Source organism: Talpa occidentalis, unplaced genomic scaffold (genome assembly GCF_014898055.3).
Source record: "Talpa occidentalis isolate TD23 unplaced genomic scaffold, MPIMG_talOcc4v2.1 talOcc4.8, whole genome shotgun sequence".
Taxonomy (NCBI): Eukaryota; Metazoa; Chordata; class Mammalia; order Eulipotyphla; family Talpidae; genus Talpa; species Talpa occidentalis.
This window is the reverse complement of record NW_023605194.1, coordinates 74534834-74558163: the sequence shown is the minus strand read 5'-3', so window position 1 is coordinate 74558163 and position 23330 is coordinate 74534834. Positions and strand designations below refer to the sequence as shown.

The following is a 23330-nucleotide window of genomic DNA, read 5'->3' as shown; positions in this document are numbered from 1 at the left end:
AGCGACTGTTAAAATGGAAGTGTTAGGGTATAGGTGTGCACAGGTGACTGCATTTGTCAAACTCGGCATCTAGACAGGTACAGGTTGAGCCCCTTCTTATATGTGAGGTTGCCCACAAAGAAAAAACATCAACATTGACCTCTAGTTAATGATAAGCATGTTAAAGCATTTAGGAGAGAGTGATGACAGCTGCAATTTACTTCCAAATGCATTAAAAAATAAGACATGCTGATGGATGAACAGACACGTAACCAAAAAAAAAAAATCACAGCAAGTGCTAATGGTTAGTATCTAAGTTTAGGGTATAAAGAGATGTTCACTGATACATTTCCAAATTTGCTGCGTGTTTGAAAAATGTCAGGGGGGAAGGGAGTAAAACGAAGAAAGAGCAAAGGGGTAGAGGGAAAGGCCTGAGCCATCCATGCCCACATTTCCCAGGGGCTGGCTCAGGTCATCCCTGCATCTGAAGGACAGGTGGTCAGGAAAGGTGGGTGTCCCAGACTCACGTGGCATGCAGGAGCCCCAGGGCATCCTGGTGGTTCATGGGTGTCCACTGCTTCAAGAGAGCATAGATGTCTGGCAGGCAAGCCCACTCCCAACTGGGGGCACTGGAGAGCAGCAGGGGCAGACAGCTCACCTCCGAGTGGCAGTAATATCGCTTCTCCCACAGGCGCTTCTTGTCAGCATCAGTGAGCCTGGGGTGGGGGTGATGGTGGGGTCGGTGAGAGAACACTGAGGTGGCCAGGGGGTAAAGGTGCTTACTCCCAAGAAAAGGCTCCACCCTTTCCCTCTCCAAGTTAGTGGTCTGAGACTCTGCCACAATTTATAGCCACCCCAGCGAAGGGTCCCGATAGACAGCAAGTACAGCTTCACAGGGCATCAGTAGTTTTTAAAGCTCCCTGGGTGGCTGTAGTGAGTGAAGCAAAATTTGGAACCAGGGCCCATTTGTCAGCTGGAATCCAGACTCAGGGAAGTCACAGCCAGAGCCCCAAAGTATAGGCCTCCACTCCCACATGGAGCCTCCAGGGGGCAGCGGTCCCCACGTGTCAGGGGTTGGGCAGCGCAAAGGCCCCCTGGGGCTTCTGGGGGCCAGCTGGAGGTTTTATGGGACCTGCAGCTAATTAGGCTTTGCCTGAGATCAGGTGTCTAATGGGAGAAGGGAGCTGAGGGGCTAATGAAGCAAGGGTGGCAGAGGGGGGACTGATGTCACTCAGCTGCTCTGGCTGCCCTGGGTAGACTGGAGAAAGGGATGTGTCCCCTCTCACTTGCCCCCACCCACACAGGGCTGTGCAGGAGCCAGAGATGCACAGAGAGCAGGCAGGGGAGGAGCCCAGAACCACCCCCCCCCCCCGCCCCCAGCAACTCCTGCTCTTGATTTCTCACTGATCCCCCCTTCTTCAATCCTGGTGTGAGGGGTAGCCCCAAGGATGACATCAGCTTGGACTCCCTGACCCCTGAGAGCTGCCAGCTTGCCTTGACATCTGATACTTTCTGGAAAGTGACAGGGTCAGAGAAATGCAAAACTGTGGGTGTGTAAGGGGCAGGATGTGGGGCAGGGTGGTGAGGACCGCAGCTACCTGTCCCGATGGACAGCAAGAATAGGCAGCTTCTCCGGGCTGGGGCGATGTTCTGGTCCCCAAGGCAAGCTGAGTCTGGGCCAAGCTCCCAGTGCAGGGACAGGCCTCCCCCAAGCCCACCTCTTGACCCTGACTGCTCCACTTTGCCTAGTGTCCCCTAACGAAGAGGGGCCTGGGGGCAGCCGTCAGCAGAGAGGCTCACCCCATCCCACCTCAGCCCCAAAGCAGGACAGGGACCTGGGAGGTGAGCAGAACAGGGGGAAAACGTGGAAGCTTAGTGGCCTCAGCCACTCATGGGGGCACCCTGGACCTCACCAGTACAGGGACTCCTTTTGCGTAATGTTTTTAAGCTTGCGTTGGTCTTCCTCCCGGAGGCTGCCAAACTCATAGCGGGGGCTGAACTTGTCTCCGGGAGGGCTGGTGAACTTGACATCGAAGGCCGAGGAGGGGAAGTCAATCTGGGCGTGGCATGAGCAAAGCAAGGAGAGAGGACGGCAGGTGAGTGGGGCTGCCACTCCTTGAGCCAGCATTCCTGTTTTCCTCCCTGCTTGCCCTCGGGCTCTCTGTGAAAGACTCAGTTAAACTTGGTGGTCTCTAAAGTGCCTTCCAGCTGTAACTTCCAGCAAGAAGTGAGAAGTGGGCGCGTGAGGAGGAGGCTGGGCTGAGATGTGCGAGGTGAGGATGTGGCCCCAGCCAGCAAAAGGGGCTGGCTCACAGGGGCCTCCGGTGTGGACCCCTGGGTGCGTGCTGGGTGACAGCTCTACCAGCTCTTCAGCCTGTGATGGATGCTGGGTTCCCTGTTCCACCTGCCAGATGGTAACCCCCCTAAAATGCCTATCAGAGCCGAGCCAGCCGGCTGTCCAAAGGAGATCTATATTCCTTCATCCGACAGAACTGAACCTTAAGAGGCACCAAGTAGAACGTCCCAGGCCCTGAGCACAGACAGGAACAAGACGACAGGGCTGCCTCTCAGAGCTTCCACTACATGCCACTCTGTGGGCTTTGATATCCCACATTACACACCACAGCACCCCACAACCACAAGAAAGGGGAGCCGGAAACCAATTACTAGACCTTGAACCTGAAGAACCCCTTTTCCTCTCCCCATGAGCAGATCGACCCCACCAGAGCACTGAGTGGCTGGCCGCAGGGAGTGCTCCCCTTGGTCCCCAGGAGGGGACAGCTCAGGTCTGATCAGGTGTGACGAGGTCAGTCGGGGGCATTAAGGAACTGAGCCCCGCAAGGAGAGGATCTCAGACCCTGACTTCAGGCTGTGTGAAACTGAAGTTCACCACCGGGACCTTGGACGTAGATTTCACAAAATTCACCCTCTCGCTCTGGGCCCAACCACATTCACCTAGTTGCTTTAGTTACATCATCCCCAAAGTTCCAGAACTTTCTCCTACTGTCCCAGTCCAAAACCCAAGAGGAAAGCCTGGAGCTGGAGAGGTCCTAATGGGTAGATGGGGAGGAGGGGCTGGCACTGGGGCCCCACCTGCAGGATGACGCTGTCCGGTTGGTGGAAATTAGGTGCACTCCAGCGAGCACTGGGGTTTTCCTGTGTTGCTGGCCATAAGCCAAGAAGCTTCCGGCCACAGGTCAGGACTCTAAAGAGAAAGGAAGGTCAGATGAGCCAACAGGCCCGGTGGCTGAGAGCTGGTTTTCCTCCTGCTGCCCCTTCACCCAAATCAGCCTTTTCTGCTTGAAGCCACCACTCAGCTCCTCCCCTCATCCCCTCCAAGATCACGGCCTTTTCCTTTTTCCAAGGCCCAGAAAAGTTCACTCCGTCAGGAAGCCTTTCTGAGCCACCCGCACCTCAGTATGAGTGCTGTGCTAGTTGACCTTTAAGGGTCTCCAATGAGAGTCAATGCCATGTTGCCCGAGTACAGCATTTTCATGCCCCTCCCCAGAAGTCCTGGGCTACCAGACAGGCCCAGTGGCACCTGGTTACATTAACTGTCCTGGGCCTAGTCCTGTGCCTGGGTCCCCTCCAACAGGTCTGGGACCCTTTGGACTCTCCATGAGCCCCACATGGCCGACCTTCCAGTGGGGCACTGGCCAATGCAGCAGCCCGGGCCCGTGTCTCAATCCCCTTCCTTCCCTTCCAAGGCCATGCAGCAGCTGCCCGGGGCCCACATACTGCCTGAAGTTGAAGAGCGGGGTAGTGACCCAACCCAGGGCTTCAGGCACGCGCCGCTGCTTATTGGCCTCCGAGGAGCTCCCGGGTGGGGGCACTGGCAGCGCATAGAGAGTGGCACAGAGCAGCGTCTCCCGAGGCAGCCGGTTCACCTGCACCGGGAAGCAGATCCTAGGGAGGACAGGAAGCCAAGTCAGGAGGTGCTGTCTCTGCAGCTTCCAGGGGCAGGTGGCCCGGAGGTCAAGTTGGGGCTGAGAACTTGGCCTCCCTCTTAGGGTATCAGACGTGCTCCCCGGGGTAGCTTTCCTGCAGACACCATAGACAAAGCCTACACTGCGTGCTCCCAGAACATGGTATGGTGTCTCCGGGGTGTCTCAGCAGAGTGAGGCAAACACCCCAATTCTGAGCTCCATGGGAATGGGGCAGGACAAGCCCTGCCTGAGCCATCTCAGTGCTGGGTGACCACATGTTACCATAGCCACACTCCTTCCCCTGTTTGAGGAGTTCTGCAGAGGGTCACCAAGAAGCTGCTCCTTTCTACAATCCTTTTCCTCTACCAGTCGCTACCCTCCCTCTTCCTGCTACGGGAGCCACCAGGAAGCAGTGCCAATTGCTGCCCTTGGTTCACCCTCCCCCAACTGTCCTCCCCATGTCCGTCCTCTGCGTCCCCTCCCCTTCTCCTTATACCCTTGTCCCCGGGCACAAGGTGATTTGCTTTCACCCCAAAACATTTCTGAACATTTCCAAAGCCAAAGGGATAGAGGGAAAGGGGCTTTCAAAGTCGGGGACGGGGGGTTTGTGGGAAGTAAACCTGTAGGGCAAAAGGAACGGAGACACAAGGGCCACCGCTACCCAAGCCCACATGTTTCCTCCTGGGCTCCTCCTGAATCACACCCAGACGCTCCCTCCAAGTTCAGGATTAGGAGCTGGAGTGGGGTGAGGGGAGGGGAGCTGTGGAAAGAGAGGGAGAACCCACATTACCTTTCAGGGAAGCTGTCTCTGGGCCAAAGTCCACATGGTTACACCCTCCTGGCTGGCCCTGGCAGCCCAAGCCCAGCAGATTCTATGCCAGAGGGCATACAGGCAAGGTGACCACCCCCCTGGCTGGCAGTTTCCTGATAAAGCAGCCTCCCTCCAGCACAGCCCCTCACTCCTCCAGGGGAATCTCTACCTAAGTGAGTCCCTCCCTCCTTCCCTCCCTCCCCAGAAACTGGCAGAGCACTACTCTGTCCCAGCTGCCTCTACTCTGGGGGGGGGGGGGCGGCCCACAGCTAAAATTAGGGCCCCTCCAGCAGCCAGTGGACATGCCAGACCAGGGCTTGGCTACTGGACCTATTTTAAGAGTTAGCTGATCCCCATTCTACTGCAGTAGAGACCGAATCAGCTGACCCAAAGCCAAGAGGAGAGGGAAATACTCCTGCGCCCGCTCTTTTCATCCAAGAAGAGACTTCCAGCTTGGTAGCTGGAGGAAAAGGGAAATGATGAAACTGTCTAACTTAAATCATGACCCCGAGAACCAGCCAAGGCCCCTTTCTCAGTCCTTGAGTATATATGGTCTTCCAAAAAGCTGCCCATGCACCTCCACCAGGATCAGCCAGGATAACTAGTACACTGGTGACAGCCCTCCTCCTGGCTGCAGAACCTCCTTCTGAAAAATCCTTTCCTTTCCCTCTGGAACCTATTCCTCAATATCATATCATAGGGGCTGCCTCCTCCAGGAAGGACTCCTGGGATGTGTAACTTCCAGTGCAGGTTCTACCACTCACAACCCTGAACAACTACTCACAACTCTGCATCTGTTTCCTCATCAGTGAAAAGGGGACACAGCTTCACTTGTGACATGTGTACACTGTGCACTCTGCTATGTGACACTGTGGCTGCTGCACTGGAACTATGCTATCTGTACAGTATTTTCATGTACAAATATCTTCTGTGTCAGGCACTTGAAACAGAGACACTGAAACAGGAAACTGAGCGGCTCCCCTAACTAAGAAAACAAAGGAGATGAAGAAGAAAGCATTGATCCTGTGCCAAGCACTTTACCTACAACGTCCCACCTGCTTTCAAGCAGTTCCATGGGCTAGGCCCCACTACCATCTCACTGCTAGAGGTTATACCTGCCGTAAGGGGGGTGATGGCTGACTCTGACCCCTATACTGTGGCACCATGCCCCCAAAGCCTTGGTCTTGACCAAAAAGATGCCAAGAGGACCTCTGTGGGGCATCTGGATGGGTGGTGCTGAGATGGCGCCCTCCACAAGGTCTAGGCCAGGACTAGCCTCCGGAATTCAAGGGACAACTCTCAGACAGGGAATGGAAAGGACCCCCAGAGTAGGCAGACTGAGCAGGTCAGGCCAGACTGTCCCAACTCTGCTGTTAACACTGTGACAAAATGGTCTAAGGCCTATTTTTTGTGGCCTGGGCCACAGAGCTGTCCAGCACCCCTCTCTGGACAGTGGAAAGAACCAAGGCCAGAGAGTCCCAAGGGGATGGTGAAAGTCAGCATCAGCTGCCTCCAGGAGTCTCTCCTGCCCTGGCGGGTGTTTGGTTAACGGTTTTCATTTACACCTTTATTGCCCAAAACTCACACAAGGGTAAGGCCAAGAGAAAGGGTCTGCCTCCCAGTTGTTCATCTATAAAGTGACCTGCCCCTCCCACCAAGTCCACGGACACTTTGTCTCCCCATTTCACATCCTTGGCCTCCCCAGGAGCCCTCCTAGGTTTCTTTAACCTGCATTCCAAGTAGTCAAGGTACAATTCTGCTCTGCAGACTGTCAGATACAGACAGCCTGGGGTAGGGAAGCTGAGGCCAGCAAACAGGGTCTGGATGCTCTGGAGGAGGACAGAGCACAGCGCAGGAAAGGCACTCAGAGGTGAACACCCCAAAACCTCCATTTGAGGCACCCTCGTCTCATGTCCTACTTTGCTTGGCATTTGCTTACCTTCCCGATAGCAAATTATCCTTGATAAAAGATGATTCATATCATCTTGTGCCTGTGGTTTCATGTTTATATTATAACCTGTCAATCTCATTTAGTGCCACAACTGTCTTGGAGTTAAACAAATGTGTCCACTTTACAGTTTGAAAAACCAAGGCCCAGAGAAGCCAAAGAGAACCTAGGACCAGAGACAGAACTAGAAAGGGAGGCTTGCTCCTGGGGTTCCAAGCCTGTCATTCTTTCCTATTAATAACCTCCTTTTCTCTTCCTGTAAGGGAGAAAGCACAGTCCTCGCTCCCCGGTCCTTGAAACTCTATTTGAGAGGATATGAACCTGTCAGACTTTTAAGGGAGATGAGTTCAAAACAATGAGTTATTAGTAAAATTAACAATTAACATGCATATGGTCCTTTACAGCTACTTCTCTGTGGCACTTCACTGCAACTCAAGAGATAGAAATTACACTGGTCTCACTGAAGCATTAGGGAAGTGGAGCCTCGGAGGCCGAGAGGCTGGCTAGGTTAGGGTTGGTGACAGCCTGGTGTAAGCCGGGCATGGGTTCTAGGCCAGGTCTGACAACTGGAAGTCTAAGTGGGTTTGCAGTGGCCTGGGCCTGGGTCTGGGCATGGACCTGGGAACAGGCATGGAGGGGGGCTTACTGCTGGTCCCAAATGATGAGGTGGAAAAGGTACTTGGAGAAGTGCACCCGTCGGGTCTGCTGGGGGCTGCACAGCTCCTTGCCTCCGTGGCTGAGGGAGCAGGAGAGGAAAAATTCTTCATAGCTGCAAGAGAAAAGGGGGCAGGTCAGGACACTGAGCTCCCAAGCCCCAGCTCAGCCACCCAGCCTATGCCAAGCTCCATTCCCCTGGTAAAACTCCACTAGGCCTCTGGGGACTGTAACAAAGGGTCTCAGGGCAGGAAAGCCAAGTTGTATTTGAGGAACTGTGTGGTGGGGGAGCAACTCAGTCTTGATCCCTCTAGGCCCAGTTTCAGGTTGCAGGCTGGGCCAGTGGTTTTTCTTCCTTCCTTACTGGGAACCCGCCAGCAGCCTCCTCCTTACAGTGAGCTCCAGTCCATTGGGAGGCCAGTGCACGTGTGTGCATGCGCATGTGCTGGTGAGAGGGTGGGGGATGAAAACGACATATGCCGACATGAATGCCAATACATGGGGGTCCCTGTGGCTTGTGACAGGTGCCTGACAGAAGAGGTCAGAGAAGGCCCTGGTTTCCCAGGCTGCCTCCTTTGTTCTCCACCAATCGCCCAGAGGAATACATTAAGTGAGGAACAAAGAGAGAAGGGGGAGGAGGAGGAAGGAGAGTCTGGAAGGGGGGTGTGGAGTCAAGGCTTATTTCCCCAAGCCTTGGATGCCAGGGACCCTGCGGAGAAGCTGAAGATTACCAAATGAACGCCCCTCCACCCACACATGCAGGCCTGGGGAACTCCAGACAAAGGGTCATCGCTCACCTCCCCGCCCCCTCCCATTGTGCATCTGCAGGGGAGTGCACTCATTGGCCATGGGGCATGCACTCTATCTGGGAAGCGGCCATCTGTCGCCAAGTCTCCATCAGCTGGCCTTGGACTGGAGGGGGCAGGGATGCCGGTGCAACCAGCGCTGAGAGGGAATGGCAGGATCTGCTGCTGCCTCTGCTCATCTCCTAGAGACCTTCTGTCTCCTCTGGGTTGTCCCAGGCCTCCTGCGGGTGTCTGGCTTGCCCACTGGGTACCACGATGCCACAGATTCTAAACTTGGGACAGCAGGATCTTGTGCAGCCAGGAGAAGCCTCCCAAAAGTCAAATATGGCTCCCACCCTATAGGCTACTCAACCCTGTGCTTGAAGCATGGTGACCTGAGATAAGCAGCGTGGGGGTCTTAGTAATAACCTTTTGCTCAGTTCCTAGGATACAACTTAGTCCCTGGTATGAATCTTGCTTCATGTTAAACCATGTACCGCCATGAGGCAGAATAGACCTGGGGGGTCCCATGACAACTGACCCTTTACTCACACCTTGGTACGCAACTCACCTCTTGGTATGTAGCCAAGTCATATCTGGCTATGCACAGCTGCCCATGCAAACCCACCTGGAATCTTGTAGAAACTGAATGTATATATAAGCCCCTGACTTCCTGCAAACAGGGCTCTGCCTTTAAATGGAATCAGCTGAGTCAGCACCAGTGCAATAAACCTGCTTCTTATTAGTCCTGGTGTCTAAGTTTCCTTTCTGCCATATAATAGATTTACCTCGTAACCCAGATGATGGGGATGCGGTGGGATGCATAGACTGTGAAGGCCAACGGCCCCGAGAAGTGGCAGGCCTCCTGCACCAGGTCATGCCTGCGGCTCCCGGGCACTGTGGTCTGGAAGTCTGCATTGAACGTGTTGCAGTAGAGCTCCACCAGGTCCAAGATGGCAGCCGTCAGGGCTTCCACGGCCTTCTCTGTAAAAGGATGGGGTCAGCAGGAAGCCCTGAGGCCTCAACCAGCCCTATCTCGTTCCCATGGAGCTGGCTAGACTGGGATACTCTAGGACAGCAGTCCCCAAAGCCCGTTGGCTTCTGACAGCTGTGACAAAGTTCACCCATTTGAGGTGAAATGAGAAAAAAGCAGAAGCATGTTATAAGCTTTTCATAAAATGATAGATATTCCATTTCAAACATTGCCCTTATTTTTTATGTATTGCTACTTACTTAGTATTCTGTTAGGAATTAGTAGGAAGGATAATTGTCAGTTACTTTCAGAAAGTTACTACTTGGCAAAATAAAAGCTGACAAATTCTGCGTTGGTCCCCCAAATTTCTTTTTGGGATATTTATTGGTCCACAAAATCAGGAAGGCTGGGAGTCACTGACCAAGAAGCCCAGAGTCAAGGGGTTTATAGGGCAAAGTTCTGCTTAAAACGCTCCAAGGGGGAAGCCTAGTAAAAAATGTTTTATCACCTTCTTCCCAGGCCCATTCTAAACTGGAAACACAGGGGTGATGAGCCTGGAGAAAAAACACCACCTACCCAAGTGAGAGTTTTCCCATCTGGAAGCCAGGGCTAGCTGCCTCACCGGCCCCACCCCCACATTTACACCACCTCATCACCATCTCCCAGGGAACCACAGGAATAACCAGTAAAGAGAATGAGAAAACCCTCTGTGGAAAGAAATATGCTCTCCAGCTGTGTCCATGCCTCATATAGGAAGACACATGGGCACATATGCAAGCGTACACATACCCATACATGCACACACGTGCACACACGCACTCAGAGGCAGACTCGGACCCATAAATCAAGGGGACCAGGGAAAACAGGCATCTGGGTAGAAACTGTGTTGTCAGCCACCTCTACTGGACATGCCAGAGGCTGGGTGCCTTACCTCGGTTTTCTCTCACAGCCAGGACAGTGGGATCCTGTTGGGGAAAAAGGAGAGGGAGGGGAGCTTCAGAGCCAGGCCTTTTCCATTACAGCTGGAAGAAGGGTTTTCACAGCTGTGCTCATTTGGACCAGACAGGGCTGAAATTTAAGAAGCAGAGATTCCCCTGGGAGGATGGAGTAATGATCTGTAGCAGATCCATGTGATGGACGGAGACTGGCCGAGGATAAAATCATGGTGTCCACCCACACGAGACACACCTACCCGCAGGCCTCCCCAGTTCACGGCACTGACTGCCCTGGCCCCGTCTGCACAGCCAACAGCCCCCACCGCGGAGTCACCAAGCGCAGGCTCAGGGAAGATGTGGGTTTTGCATCCCGGTGGGCATGCAAACTGCCATGCCCAGCAACTGCCAAGGCTTTGGTGATTATAAGTAAAGCCTTTGTTGGCCTGGACTCCAGGCAATCAGTCCCCAGGGCAGACCTTAGCCCACCCTCATGTTTCCCGGAAGGGGTCACACTTGGTATTAATTTCCCAAGAAATCTGTGGTTAAACTGTTCAAACATAAAAGATGGAGGCGGAGAGGAGAGTCTTCCACTTCTGTCAGCAGACACCTAATCACACAGTGAACCTGTGACTGTGTCTTTCCCTGCCCCCACAGCGCTCTGGGCCCCAGTACCTTCTGAATTTTAGGCTGCATGCGGGAGGGGCAGGGGGGCAGCTGGTTGAGGGCGCTGGTGATCTCAGGCGTCTCCACAGCAGCCAGGGCATTGCAGATGGCCTTGACGGACTGGACCACCCTGTCAGCCTTCAGCGGGAAGTCCCCCTGCGGGAGGCAGCACAGTGAGGCTGGCAGCCAGCCTCTCAGCCCCTTGCCGAGAGTGGCAGAACGGTTTGGGAGGAGCAGGGGCTCCATGACCTCAGGGGTAATGCATGGAATCCGTGCTCTATTTTCAAACCCCCAGCATCAGTAAACATTGTTCCTACTGAATTACACCAGCCAGGCCCACATTCCCAATTCTCCCAGCCTCCAGCCTCCCTCCCTGAACCTCCTCTGATTCCCAGTCTCCCTCGCAGCCAGTCTACTTACACTATGTAAACACAGGTCTCCCCCAGAGACAAGCAGTTTTAAGAAAAACCAATCCACAGGGACTCAGGAGAGGAGAGGGCCACGGAGACCACACAGGTTCCGCCTGCCCCGTGGCTCTTTCTCTTACTTTCACCAATTGCCAGACAAACACCATCACAGTTTCCCAGCACGCCACACTCACGGGCTCCTGCGGTTCTTCTCACCTGCCCTACCCTGACTACCTAAGTCAATTCAAATTACGGACTGGCTAAAATCCAGCCTCCTTCCAAAGCTTTCCCTATCTGTCCTCCTCCAGGGTCCTTGACCAACTCATGACCATCCTGCTCTGTCTGCTATTAGCTTTATATTATTTCTTTTTCTAACAACACAAATTCCCCAGATTCTTATGCTCTCTTCCTGCAGCCGCCAACACAGGGCCAGACAACTGCAGGAAAGGTATTGCGAGAACTCCCTGTTGCTGTAAGTGTTCGGGTAGAGGCTGCCGGAGAGAGGATTCTGGCAGTGGGCACAGGGTTGAGGGAGGAACAGTGCAGAAGTTCCCCAAAGGGAAACGCCCATGGGAGCAAAGAGACAGCGCTGTTTTTGAAGACCACTGCCGACTGTCATTAGCTTCACAACATTTGAGGCAAATGTTTTTCCTCATGGTTTTGAGACTAAAAACTCCATATGCATAAGGGGGAAGAGTCTTGGCCAACTCCTTCCCCTCCCTTCGGGTCCCTCCACCCTTCTGAAATTTTTCTATCTGTGACACCAGCACATTAAAACCTCTCACCCCAGAAGGCTCCCGGGAACAGCTCACAGGCTGCACGGCAACGTACACTCAAGCACAGCAGAGGGGACAACTCGAAACCCTGAAGCCCTACTCTAGAGACGGGATCAAAGCAGGTGCCTGAGCTCCCTCAAAAGAGGAGCAGACCCCTCTCCACACACGTGCCAACTGTGTGTGGCAGCAGTCTTGCTTTGCCCATGAGCACGGGGGATAAAAAGATTTCAGTGTCCACTCCAGATCCCTGTAGCACCGCTGGTGCCAGGAGTACTACGGAGGGGAAGGAGGGGTGCTTTGAGCAGCAGAAGCAGCCGGATGATCTGTACTCACATCAGCCAGCAGGAACATATCCACCTCATTGTGGTAAGTGTCGAACAGAAGACTCAGGGCCTGCCTGGGGAGGTGGGACAGGGAAAAGTCACAGGAAAGTCGGGGCAGACCCCATGTACTGGGACACCCATTCTCTCCAGCCCTCTTCACAGCTCAGGAGTCAGACTTGGGTTTAAAGGGGTGCCCTCTCTGTCCAGATGTTCTATAAAGACTGAAGGAGGGCAAATCCCCTCTACTTTACCACTGAAGGGAAGAGATGCACTGGATGGGGATGGCCCCATAAGACCCTGGCCCTACCTCCAACAAGATACTGGGGCCCCAGCAGAAAAGAGAAGCAAAGGGATCCCCTCATGGTTCCTGTTGGGCCCACACTCTAGATGGGCCCAGTCTCACCTGCTGATGGTCTGTTTGACGGGCCTCTCCTGCAGATGGACGAGGTAGTTCAAGGTGGAGGGGCTCTGGTCGTCACTCACCTGTGTGAGAGATGTCCCACTCAGGGGTGGTGTCTTGACCTCACCCCCGGCTCCTATTCTCTTCAACTTCACCCCTTTCCCTCTGCACCCCTCAGCCCCGTGTGGCCATTAGCAGCCCCCACACTCACTGTCCTGGCCAGCTCACGGCGAACGGCTTTCTGCTCCATCAACTGCAGCCGAATGTCAATGTCAAACTTGCGGCAGTACTGAATGTATTCATGGCTGCCCAGGGCATGCTTGCTGGCAGAGAAGAGGACAGGCCATTAGCATCCCAGGACCCCCAGGGAGAGAAACAGGGAGAGAAACAGGAAGAAGGGCAAGGCAGGGGATGGTGCTGTCTTGCATCCCGAGCCTGGCTCCTAGGAAATGGTGTGGTAGAGCTCCAGGAGGCGCTGTCTAAGGAAAAGCCATCAGTACACTCAGCCAGAGGCACTTATCCCACTTTCCTAGATATTTACGCCACAGGTTGTTACCACTGGTTCACTCCAGGGACGGGGACTTCTGGAGGGAGTCAGGAACACAGGGGCGTCTCGGGGGCAAGTATTGACACATACTGGGGCATAGTGGAAGTCACATGTGGAGGGCCTCTCCCTCACTGTGGCCCTCGGTCTCCCGTCCCCAACCCTTCCCTACCGGTGCTGAGGCCAACCCCTGACTCCAGATCTCTGTTCCCATCTGCTTCTCCCCTCCTGTGGCCCTGCCTGATGGCAAATGCCCATATAAATGGCTATAGACTTTCTGGCCAACACCCACTTGCACACCATTCCCATCACAGGAGACCCCAGTTTCAGAAGGGGTGGCTTCAGGAGTCCTTCTGTCGACCATTCTCATCCTCCCCCTGTAAATTTACCTTAGTCAGAAAGAAAAGCAAGAAAAGGCCAGAATGCACCCAAACTCCAGGCCAGTCCTGCAGGCCTGGGCCAGGTCCCGGCAACTGGGTAACAGAAGCCGGAAGGTACTTCCTTCCTCAGTAGAGCTGGGAGTCTGGGCCAGAAATGGAGGGGGAGGGGAGACAAGCCCAGGGTAGGGGATGTGCAAAAGGTGACAGAGGTGCCAGGCCTGAGACCAGTCCAGGCCTAGCTAGGGCTTTAGGGGGTCCTCCACATCCTGAAGGGCCAAGCCTGTCACCTGGGTTCCAACCTGCCAGGACTGAGCTGCTGTCAAAAGCTGTGGAAGAAGAGGCTGTGCATGGGGGCTGGGTCAGGTGGGAGTGCCCTGGGAGGAAGGAAGAGTGGGGGGCGGTGGCAGGAAACCCAACCCTCCCTGGGGACTGTGCAGGGCTCTTATCTGTGAGCAGCCTGCATCCTGGCCCAGCGCTCCTCCTCAGCACCAGCCCCTCCTGCCAGGCCTGTGCAAGCAGCTGAGGGCTTCCTGCGGGCTAGGTTTTTGGGGCCCCTTCCACCCCACCTTTGCTCAGGATCAGAGCTCTGAGGGGTCTCCTGGATGAGAGTTGTGGACACAGGCCCTGTGGGAGGGCTTCCTCGGTGTGCATTCAGCTCAGCTGCGGGAGCCCCTCCATGCTGTTCCACCTCACCCTGAACACTGCCCGGGTCTGTCAGGACCCGAGAGCCTATTGACCACCTCTGGACTGGGGGAGCTCAAGGACATGGGGGGCTGCAAGGAAATGAATGACAGTGTCCATCTGACCCGATCCCCAGGCACCCTTCCCCTCGGGCTGGTCCTTCCCTGCTGACAGGCATCGACGGCTTGTTGGATGACTATCACATTTAACTGTGTTCCATTTTACAAAAGAAACTGTAGGTCGGGGTTTAAAGTCAGTTAGCAGCAACCAGGATACGAACCAGTCATGTGGTGTGGCCAGGAGCTGAACTGGACCCACCGTGTTCTTAGGTCCCCGACACAGCGGCGTGTGTCTCTGCGCCGGGAGACCCTGAGGCTAAGACTGCTTATTACTCTCCAGGGAAAGTGAGCACACATGGAATATGCCCAAACGATGCCCTGGAGTTGTGCCACACAGGACATCCCCACTTTCCTCCCCTCAGCTTTCCAGCTAAGGGCACAGGGGCCAGAATGGGATATTGTTTCCCTGAGGTTACAGAAATGAGCCAAGAACCGCGATCACCACAGAACAACCGTCCACGCATCTAGGCCTGGATGGAAGAGAAAGAGCCAGTGAGGACACCGGTCAGCACTGCCACGGGCTGATGCAGCCTCTGCTTCCCCTGTTCTCAGCCCCGCTTTCTCCAGGGGGCCAGAGGGAGTGGGCAGGGGGCATCCTGGAAGATGCAGATCTCTTTATTTCCTGATCTGCAACCCTCTGGCTGAGTCCACAGCCTGCCACACAGCTACAGCACCCGAGAGGCCATGATCCTCCACTACCCTCCACCCCAATTCCAGAGCCCCAGGGCAGCGGGAGGGGAATGGCTGCAGCTGGCACGTCAGACTTTCCAGGGAGGCTGCTTGCTGCAAAGGGCACGGGATGGAGAGGTGCTTGGAGGCGAGCCTTGGTGAGGAGGAGAACCAGATGCCTGTGCCAGCCAGGAAAGGCTGGTTGGCTGGGAGAGGAGAGCAACTGTGATCTCTCCCCAGGCTCCATAAGTGCATTTCTGCCCCGTCCTCCTCCTGCCCCTTGCCATAAAGACACTACACGTAATCAAGGGCAGGAGCAATAACCCCAGCAACCCCCGCCTCCACCCCCCCCCCCCACCTCCCTGCATGAAGTCTGTAAGCAAATAGAACCTCGTCTTTGCCTAAGCCCAACTCCAAGCTCTTCCACAGCAGATTTGGCCCAGGAGTTCAGCCAGCCCTCCTAGATGATGCAGCTCCCGGGGAAAGCGCGACGTGGCTGTGAGTGTGCCCAGAAAGCAGGAGTCCTGCCTGGGGTTGGGGTGGAGCTGCCAGCCCGGAGCTTGAGCCAAGCACCAGCCCTCCCCAGCATCCTTCAGTCCTGCTGCCTACAGGCAGGTCCCATCTCCTACCCCACATGACCCAGCCCCTCACTTACTTCTGTAGGAACTCCTCCAGCCCACAGGGTTTCAGCACAAAGTCACCCACGTTCACCTCCCTCAGCTCATCGTGGGTATAGCACAGGGTCTGGTAGATGAGCAGATCTACAGTGGAGGAACCTGTAGGGTGGGCCCGCGGAGCAGTGAAGGTAGGTACTGGGCTGGTGGGGCTCAACCTCCCCACGCGGACTCCTCCCAGCTAAGCACGCTCCAGAGCAGAGCAGGCAGATACAGCAGCGTGGGGGAGAGGCGGGGAACTGTGGATCTAAAAGGCTGCCGTAGAGCCAGTCACTCCAGAGGAGCTGCCCCACGGCCTCTTCTTTGGGCCACAAGGCAGCATGGGAATCAAGGACAAAGGAGTTCACAGTCCCAACACCACCTTGCAGTCCTCCCAGCCCCACCTCCAGGGATGCCCCTGCCCTCCCCATTAACTCACAATTGCAGGTAAATGTGAGTGGCTCCCGAAGGCTGTTACACAATACGGTCACCTTCAGGTTGACCTCATCCCCCAGGTGCTCTGGGCTTGGGGTCACCGCACTCCAGACATATCCAGTGAGGGCGTAATCTTGAATGTCAGAGCCTGAGCGAAGTCTGTGCAGGAAGAGAGAAGGACCCTCGCTGTGCAAGAGAGCAGTCCAGAAGAGGCCCTCTGGGACTCTTCCACCCTGAGGCCCAGGAGCCCCTAAGTGCTCACATAGCTGGCAAGGCCCTCCAGGTCTGCAGGTAGGCAGTGAGGGAGCAGCCCTGGAAAACCATGTTCTTCACATATTTGCTACAGTTGTAAATGGTATCCCCAACAGAGCTGAACAGTAGGGGTTGTTCTAAAATGAAAAAGCTTTCTACACTGCAATCAACAAAGAAAATTTCCAAATCCATTTCTTTTCTTTTTTCTCTAGATGATGTTCTTATCTCCTCCTGGGTTGCATCTGCTCCTCAGGGCCACTGAGTCTCAAGAGACTGGGATAACTGAACTGTTAGATGAAAGTTTCATGCATGTTGTCAAAAAACGCAGCACAGCTAAAACTTCATAAAGCCTGCACACACCTGCTGTATGGAGCTGTACATTGAGAGTTATCAACAAGGCTCTTCTTCCTTCCTAAGAAAGTTCTGAAAGGGGTAGCCACCCCCCAACCCCGACAACCCGCCCAAATCCCCCATTCTTTAACTCTTACACATCCAGCATGTGGCAAAATGCAGCAACTTCCTCATCTCTCTCCTCTGAGACCTCAAACAACTCATGGCCATTGGCGACGGCGTGGGGCCGGGAGCCCACCTTTAAGAGAAGAGCAGCTGTGTCATCTCCCCGCCGGCATCACCTTCCCCTGGCTGCTCCCAGTCTGAAACTCCTAACCTCTAGGTGTCAAGACTTTTCTAGTTAATATCCAAGCTCTCGAAGGAATTCATGCAACTCAACAACAGAAAAACAAATAACCCAATCAAAAAACAGGCAGGTAGTCTGAAGTCACTTCTCTGAAGAGGACATAGAGGTGGCCGACAGACACGTGGAGAAATACACATCATTATGAGGGACATGCAGATCAAAACCACAATGAGCTTTCACCTCACACCTGTGAGAATGACCTACATCAAAAAGACAGTAAAGTGTGGGTGAGGGTGTGGAGAAAAAGGAACCCTGGTACACTGTCAGTGGGAATATAAATTGGTGCAACCATTTTAGAAAGAAGTATGGATCTTCCTCAAAAAACTAAAATTAGGGCTACCATGTGATCCAGAAATCCCACTTCTGGGTATCTATCCAAAGAATATGAAATCATTAACACATGGAGTTATATGTATCACAGTGCACTGCAGGACTCTTCAGACCAGCTAAGATACAGGAAGAACCTAAGTGCCCACTGGTAGATGGCTGGATAAAGATGTGGTAAATATCTATGGTGGAATACTACACAGTCATGAAAAAGATGAAAATTTTGCCATTTGCAGCAAAATGGGAGAGGATTATGTAAAATGAAATAAGTTAGAAGGAGAAAGACAAATATTCGATGATTTCAATTGTATGTACAATATAAAGAAACAAAGCAGATGAATGGACAAAACAAAATAAAGCAGTACTACAGAACTAAAGTTACCAGAGGGGAAGAAGTTGGAGGGTGTGAGAAAGGGCCAAGGGGGTTTAATGGCTGGTGCTAGATGTTTTGATTTTAAAAAAAATTTATGCAAAATTTGCCCTCACTCTATAAAATAGCTACTTGAGATACTGATTCTCCAGAGGAGGTAAAAATCCATGCTAAAAAAATAAAAAGACTTTTCTAGCCATTCAACGTTCAGTGACTATTAGCACAAGAAAATATGGGGAATCTAAGAAAATATTTGCCATCTTAGGAGACTAAAAGCCAAGTCAAGAAGGAGGACTTGAAAACTTGGCTGAGTACAGAGGCCTGGGCAGGACAGACAAGACTGTGGCCGAAGTCACTTCCGGAGAGGGCAGTCTAATAAGGTCAATCCAGCAGGTTCAACAGAGTGCAGCATGGCTGGGCTAACAACTGGCTTTAAGGGGGATGCTCCCAGAGGCATGGTGGGGATCAGAGCAGGCACTTGTTCCCTGCCACACCCCTGAAACACCTCTGAAACCAGGGCCAGTGTGTGGCCCAGTAGTCCCCAGGGAAGCTAGGTCTTGGGCAAAAGCCTCGACACCCGTGGCAAGCCTTCTGGACCCAAAGCAGAGACAGCCTCGTGGGAGCCCTTGGATGGAGGCAGTGACTCAGACACCTGTGACTTCTGGGTCAATGCTATTTGAGGAAGAAAGTGTCAAAGCAGCTGTCTGGGCAGGACAGAACCTGGTGGAGGCTCCTCCTGATGGAAGCTTAGCTTCTCCTGCCTCCCAAGTCGTCTGGTTCTGAATGTTAGGAAGTCAGCCTGGGTCCCATTTCTTATCTAAGAGCATGTGTGTGGTAGGAGGGCATAGTCTCTCGGACAAGACCTCGAATGGTCCCCCATCACAGAGCTGCTTTCAGTCACCTGTGAAGACTTCTAAAGGAACCCCCAAACAGGGCCTACAGCCCAGCCCCGGCAGGAGGAAGTAGAGGGAGAGCTGGTGCATGACGGGTTTCTGCCTGAGCAGCTGCCCAGAGCAGCCACCCCAAGGGAATGAAGCTGTGGCTCCAATGAAGCGCCCAGCCACATCCGGTAAAGGCAGATGGGGTCAGCAGCTGCTTCCGGGGATCAAGTCTATGTCTCTGCTCATGGCAACACCTCACCTCTCGTCCTCCCACTGGCTAGTCTCAGTTTGGGGCAGATGGCAGCGACTGAGCTAGTCATTTGAATATCCAGATTGTTCCCTCTGACGCTCGCTCTCGTTAGCCCTGCTCCCCTGGGTGAGCATGGAGGGGGCGCAGCAGCGGAGGCAGATGACATGTGAGGCCCCAGCTCTGCCAAGTTCGTGCCTGTGTCCCAGTCAAAACAATAGCACCACTGTCAGCAATTAACCCATAAAAGTGAGGAGACACACACACAGAGAAACAAAGACAGAGAGAGAGAAACAAAGAGTGAGACAGAGAGAAGGACAGAGGGAGAGGAACAAGAAAGCAAGGGAAGGCGAGGGGGTAGAGAACACAGTGGCTACTGAAGGCCATTTTCAGGCCCCTTCAGTACCACTCACTGGCTCCACAAGAAAACAAAAGCCACTTACGTTTGCCCTGCTGGCAGGCCCCGATGGCATCGCCCGATGCTGGCTGGGGGGATCTGCCGGGCAGAGGCTGGCAGCGGGGGTACCAGGCTGGCATTTGGAGCCAGCCAATTCCAGAGCTGGCTCCACAGGCCTGGGATAAGGAGTATCATTCCGGCTGGAAGCCCGGCGAGGGCGGGGTGGTGGTACAGGCCGAGAGCCCAAGGGGTCTCTCCTCCTGAGTGGAGGTGGGGAGGACCAAGGCCGCATTCACCCAAGAAATGGCAAGAGCTTTCAGCTTGCCCTTGCGTCTTCAAGGAGACTATGGACCAAGCTCCCTCTCAGGACTCTGATGACACACGGGCTGGGGGAAGGGTGAGGAAGTGGGGGGAAGCAGGAGAGAAAGGGAGCAAGAGGGCTGACCACCTACCACAGCGCCTGACTCAGTGAGTAGGCCCAGCTCAGTGCCCTGGGAACAGGAATCTCCCTGTCCCTATAAATAGCCAGAGCAGCCCCACCTCGTAGAGCAGGGCCTTAAAAAGCCCGAAGCTCCGGGGCTGGGACTGATCCTAGGAGCTGATTCGGCTTTGGGGAGACTCTCTTAGCAGAAGCCCAGGAAAGAAGGACCATGTGATTTCCAAGACTTGTTAAGGATCCCAGCTGCTGGACACAAGGTGATCCCTTAGGCAACACAAGGTGATCATTAGGCAATAGATATGGAAGGATCAGGCATGGAATCAGGTGGTGCAATGTCACTACAGAAGTAATGGGCCATGGAGGTGCCTCTTGTTGCCCCCTGAGGCCAGCGATTCCAGGGAGGAGGGCGAAACACACCATGGACATAATGCTTTTTAACCCAGAAGAAAAGATCAAAGCTGCCCTGAGCCACCCGGTGCTCTGTGGAGCTATGTTGTCATTTCATACTATGTACTGGTAAAAGTGAATTATTGTCACACTGCATACTTTCTCTAAATATTTCCACTGTGAAAGGAAATGGGTGGTAGTGACAGTTGCACACGATGTAAAGGCACTTAATGCCACTGAACTGCACACTTAGAAATGGTTAAATGGTAATAAAAGAGACAGATGGGCAGACTCAACTGGCCAACTGGGCAGAGTCACCAGTCCAGGTCCTACACCACTGAGAGGACACATGCCAGGGCCGGGGGCTCTGTGAAGGGAGAGGAGGGGAAGAGAGCGCTTTGCAAATCTGGATTTGGAACAACAACAACAAAAACAGAAAGAGAGAGAGAGAGAGAGAGAGAGAGAGGACTCTTGATGGCTGATGATGTGAGGAAAGAGGGGCAGAAGATGCACAGGTCCTCACCGGAGCAGCAGAGATCCGGTGATTCTTCCCAGGTGCTGCATTTTTGCGGTTAGCGCAGCGGGAGTTGTAGGTGCGAGGGGGCACTTGTGGAGGCATGGTCTTGCTCCGGGCCACGGGTTTGCCAGGAGTATCCTTGCTGAAGTCTAGGGGCCTCCGGCCCTCCTTCCAGCCCCTAGTGGCGTCCCGCAGCATCTCCGCATCGTAGGTGGACTTCAAGTTGAGCCGGGTAATTGCATCGTTAATACCATCGTAGTCCACAGACCCCAGTAGGCGCCCTGGAACACCACCTCGCGGCTCCTCTTCCTCTTCGAGGATCCGACGCCCTAGCAATTTGCCCTCAGGTTGTTCCACCAGTGAAAAAGTGTTGATGTCATTGGGTTGAGAGATCTTGGAGGATGAGGGGGACCCTTTTCTAGGAGGCAGGGGAGGGGTGTCCCAGATGGAGACTCGGGGAGGCAGAGGAGGAGGGGACAGTTTCTTAGAGGAGTCATCTATGTCCCCTGGCCCTGGGGACAAAGAGAGTCCCCCATCTGAACCATCAAAAAGGAAGAGATAGTCTCCAGCCAGGGAGCCTTTGGGCCAGGGATCGGGGCCAGGCTGGGAGCCCTGGGAGGTAGAGTGGTTAGGCGGCCCTTCCTGCGGCGAGAGGGAGTTGTAATTGAGGGTGGGATCGGAGCCAGAAAGACCGCGTAAGAGCTTGAGGTCATTCCGCCTTCCTGTGTTCTTACTGTAGAAGTCAAGGTCGAGCTCGTCCCAGTTGATGAGGGACGGATCTGTGTTCTGCTTGGCCCTGCTCTCCTCCTTGTCGTGCCGGAGCCGGGACAGAGCGTCATACTCCATCTGCAGGGCCTCAGCCATGGCCAGCTCTTTGCGACTGATGCCCACCGACTCCAGGGACTTCCAGTGTTCCCCACTGCCCTGAGTCGAAGACATGGTGAGGGTGGGCAATGGAGAGACAAGCAGCCTCTACTTTCTGCCAGTGTCAGGTCTGCAGGGTTGTGGCATGGTGTCCAGGCACCTGTAGGTGAGTGGCAAAAAGAGAGATATTAATGATCTAATTCAGGTAGCACAATCTGCACCTGTGCCTGTCTGTTGCTTTACTGCCTACAATAGATGAAAAGAAAGAGAAAAATGATAAAGGAGATACCAGGACCCCCTGGTGACGCAAGGGGTTAAGCACAGCACTGAGGAGCTATCCACATCTACAGCATGAGTTGGATCTCCCATCAACCAGGGAGCTTCCCACATGGTACAGCAGACCTCTCTTGCCTCGCCTGCTGTTCCCCTCAGCACTGTCTTTCAGTCAGTCTGCCTGTTCTGCTCCCCACTCTGTCTCTGGTGAATCCTCTCACCCCCTGCACCTCTGGCTTGTACCCCAGTTCTTGCATGCATAAATAAAGTAAATCTTAAAAAAAAAAAGAAAAGAGATACCAAGATAACTTTATCTATTACATCCCTCTCCCCTTCCGTTCATGTATACATGTCTCCACTTCTGGTCTTTAATCCCGTCCTCAGCTCTCTCACATGTAACCCAGGAAAAAGAGGGCCCCTGCTCATCAGTTGAGAGAAAACAAGGGCCTTCAACCAGCTTAAAAGGGACACCGCTGGTGGAGAATCTACAATGTCACCACAATATGGAAAACAGGAAGCTTCTTGTAGAGGTAAATTACCCTGTGGCTCAACTATCCCTCTCCTCTAGCTACCACCCAAGAAAAATGAAAGACAGAGCCACACCACAACTGTATGTGAATATTCATTGCAGCTTTATTCATACCATTAAAAACTGGAAATTCAAATGTCTGTCAACAGGCAAATGAACTTAAAAAAAGTTTTAAATCCACGCAATTGAATACTACTCTGCAACAAAAAGGAACAAATTACTAATACGTGCCATTGCATGGCTGAATCTCAAAATAACTAAGCCGAGTAAAAGAAGTCAGACAAAAGAGTCTGAGGGTGTAGGATTCCACTTACATAAGATTCAGGAAAATGAACACTAAGCCACAGTGACAGAAGCAGCTCAGAGGTGATCCGGGCAGGGGTGGGAATAGCAGTGGAATAGCAAGAGTCACTGGACCTTTTGAAAGAGTGTGACTATGTCCATTATCTGATAGTTTCACAGATGCACACATGCCAAGACTTATCAAATTGTACACTTCATTTTTTTTAAAGATTTATTTATTCATGCATACAAGAACCAGGGTACAGGCCAGATGTGCGAGAGGGTGAGAGAACTCACCAGAGACAGAGTGGGGAACAGAACAGGCAGACTGACTGAAATACACTGCTGAGGGGAACAGCGGGCAAGACAGGAGAGGTCTGCTGTGCCATGTGGGTATCTCACCAGCCAGCCAGGATCGAACCTACACTGCAGAGGCTACGGACAGCTTCACAGCACTGCGCTCAACCGCCTGCGCCACCAGGGGAGGTCCTCAAATTGTACTCTTTAAATATGTACAGTTTAGTGTATGTCAATTACGCATCAATAAAGTGATAAATGAAAAGTACAATATAGCCTACTAAACAGACCCCAGATGGCACTAAGATCCTCCCCCCCAAACACCTACATGTACAATAAAACTAAGCTTGCCAACAGGTAAGAACCAGGTGCTTGACAGGGTACAGGCATGTCAAAATATTGCCTCCTCTTGGCCCTCTCTTTTTTTTTAAAAAAAGATTTTTTTATGAATACAAGAACTGGGGTACAGGCCAAAGGTGTGGGGAGTGAAAGGATTCACCAGACAGAGTA

The 23330-nt window shown here is 53.4% G+C and overlaps 1 protein-coding gene across 5 annotated transcripts in view; it reads right to left on the bottom strand.

The window, feature by feature from the left end:
- PIK3C2B (phosphatidylinositol-4-phosphate 3-kinase catalytic subunit type 2 beta) overlaps positions 1-23330 on the bottom strand; it is a 65348-nt gene that overhangs the window by 20104 nt on the left and 21914 nt on the right. For 4 of the 5 annotated variants that reach the window (XM_037498052.2, XM_037498050.2, XM_054689983.1 and 1 more), the window contains 15 exons: positions 20582-21599; positions 16802-16902; positions 16066-16220; positions 15629-15749; positions 12792-12903; positions 12584-12663; positions 12191-12254; positions 10684-10830; positions 10008-10041; positions 8892-9087; positions 7311-7433; positions 3718-3885; positions 3073-3184; positions 1893-2035; positions 507-695 (listed from right to left, as the gene is read on the bottom strand). In XM_037498052.2, the coding sequence (XP_037353949.1) occupies positions 507-695; positions 1893-2035; positions 3073-3184; positions 3718-3885; positions 7311-7433; positions 8892-9087; positions 10008-10041; positions 10684-10830; positions 12191-12254; positions 12584-12663; positions 12792-12903; positions 15629-15749; positions 16066-16220; positions 16802-16902; positions 20582-21514 (2678 nt within the window). In that variant the 5' untranslated portion in view covers positions 21515-21599. The remainder of the gene's footprint in view (positions 1-506; positions 696-1892; positions 2036-3072; positions 3185-3717; positions 3886-7310; positions 7434-8891; positions 9088-10007; positions 10042-10683; positions 10831-12190; positions 12255-12583; positions 12664-12791; positions 12904-15628; positions 15750-16065; positions 16221-16801; positions 16903-20581; positions 21600-23330) is intronic. The other variant, XM_054689982.1, reaches the window with a different exon arrangement.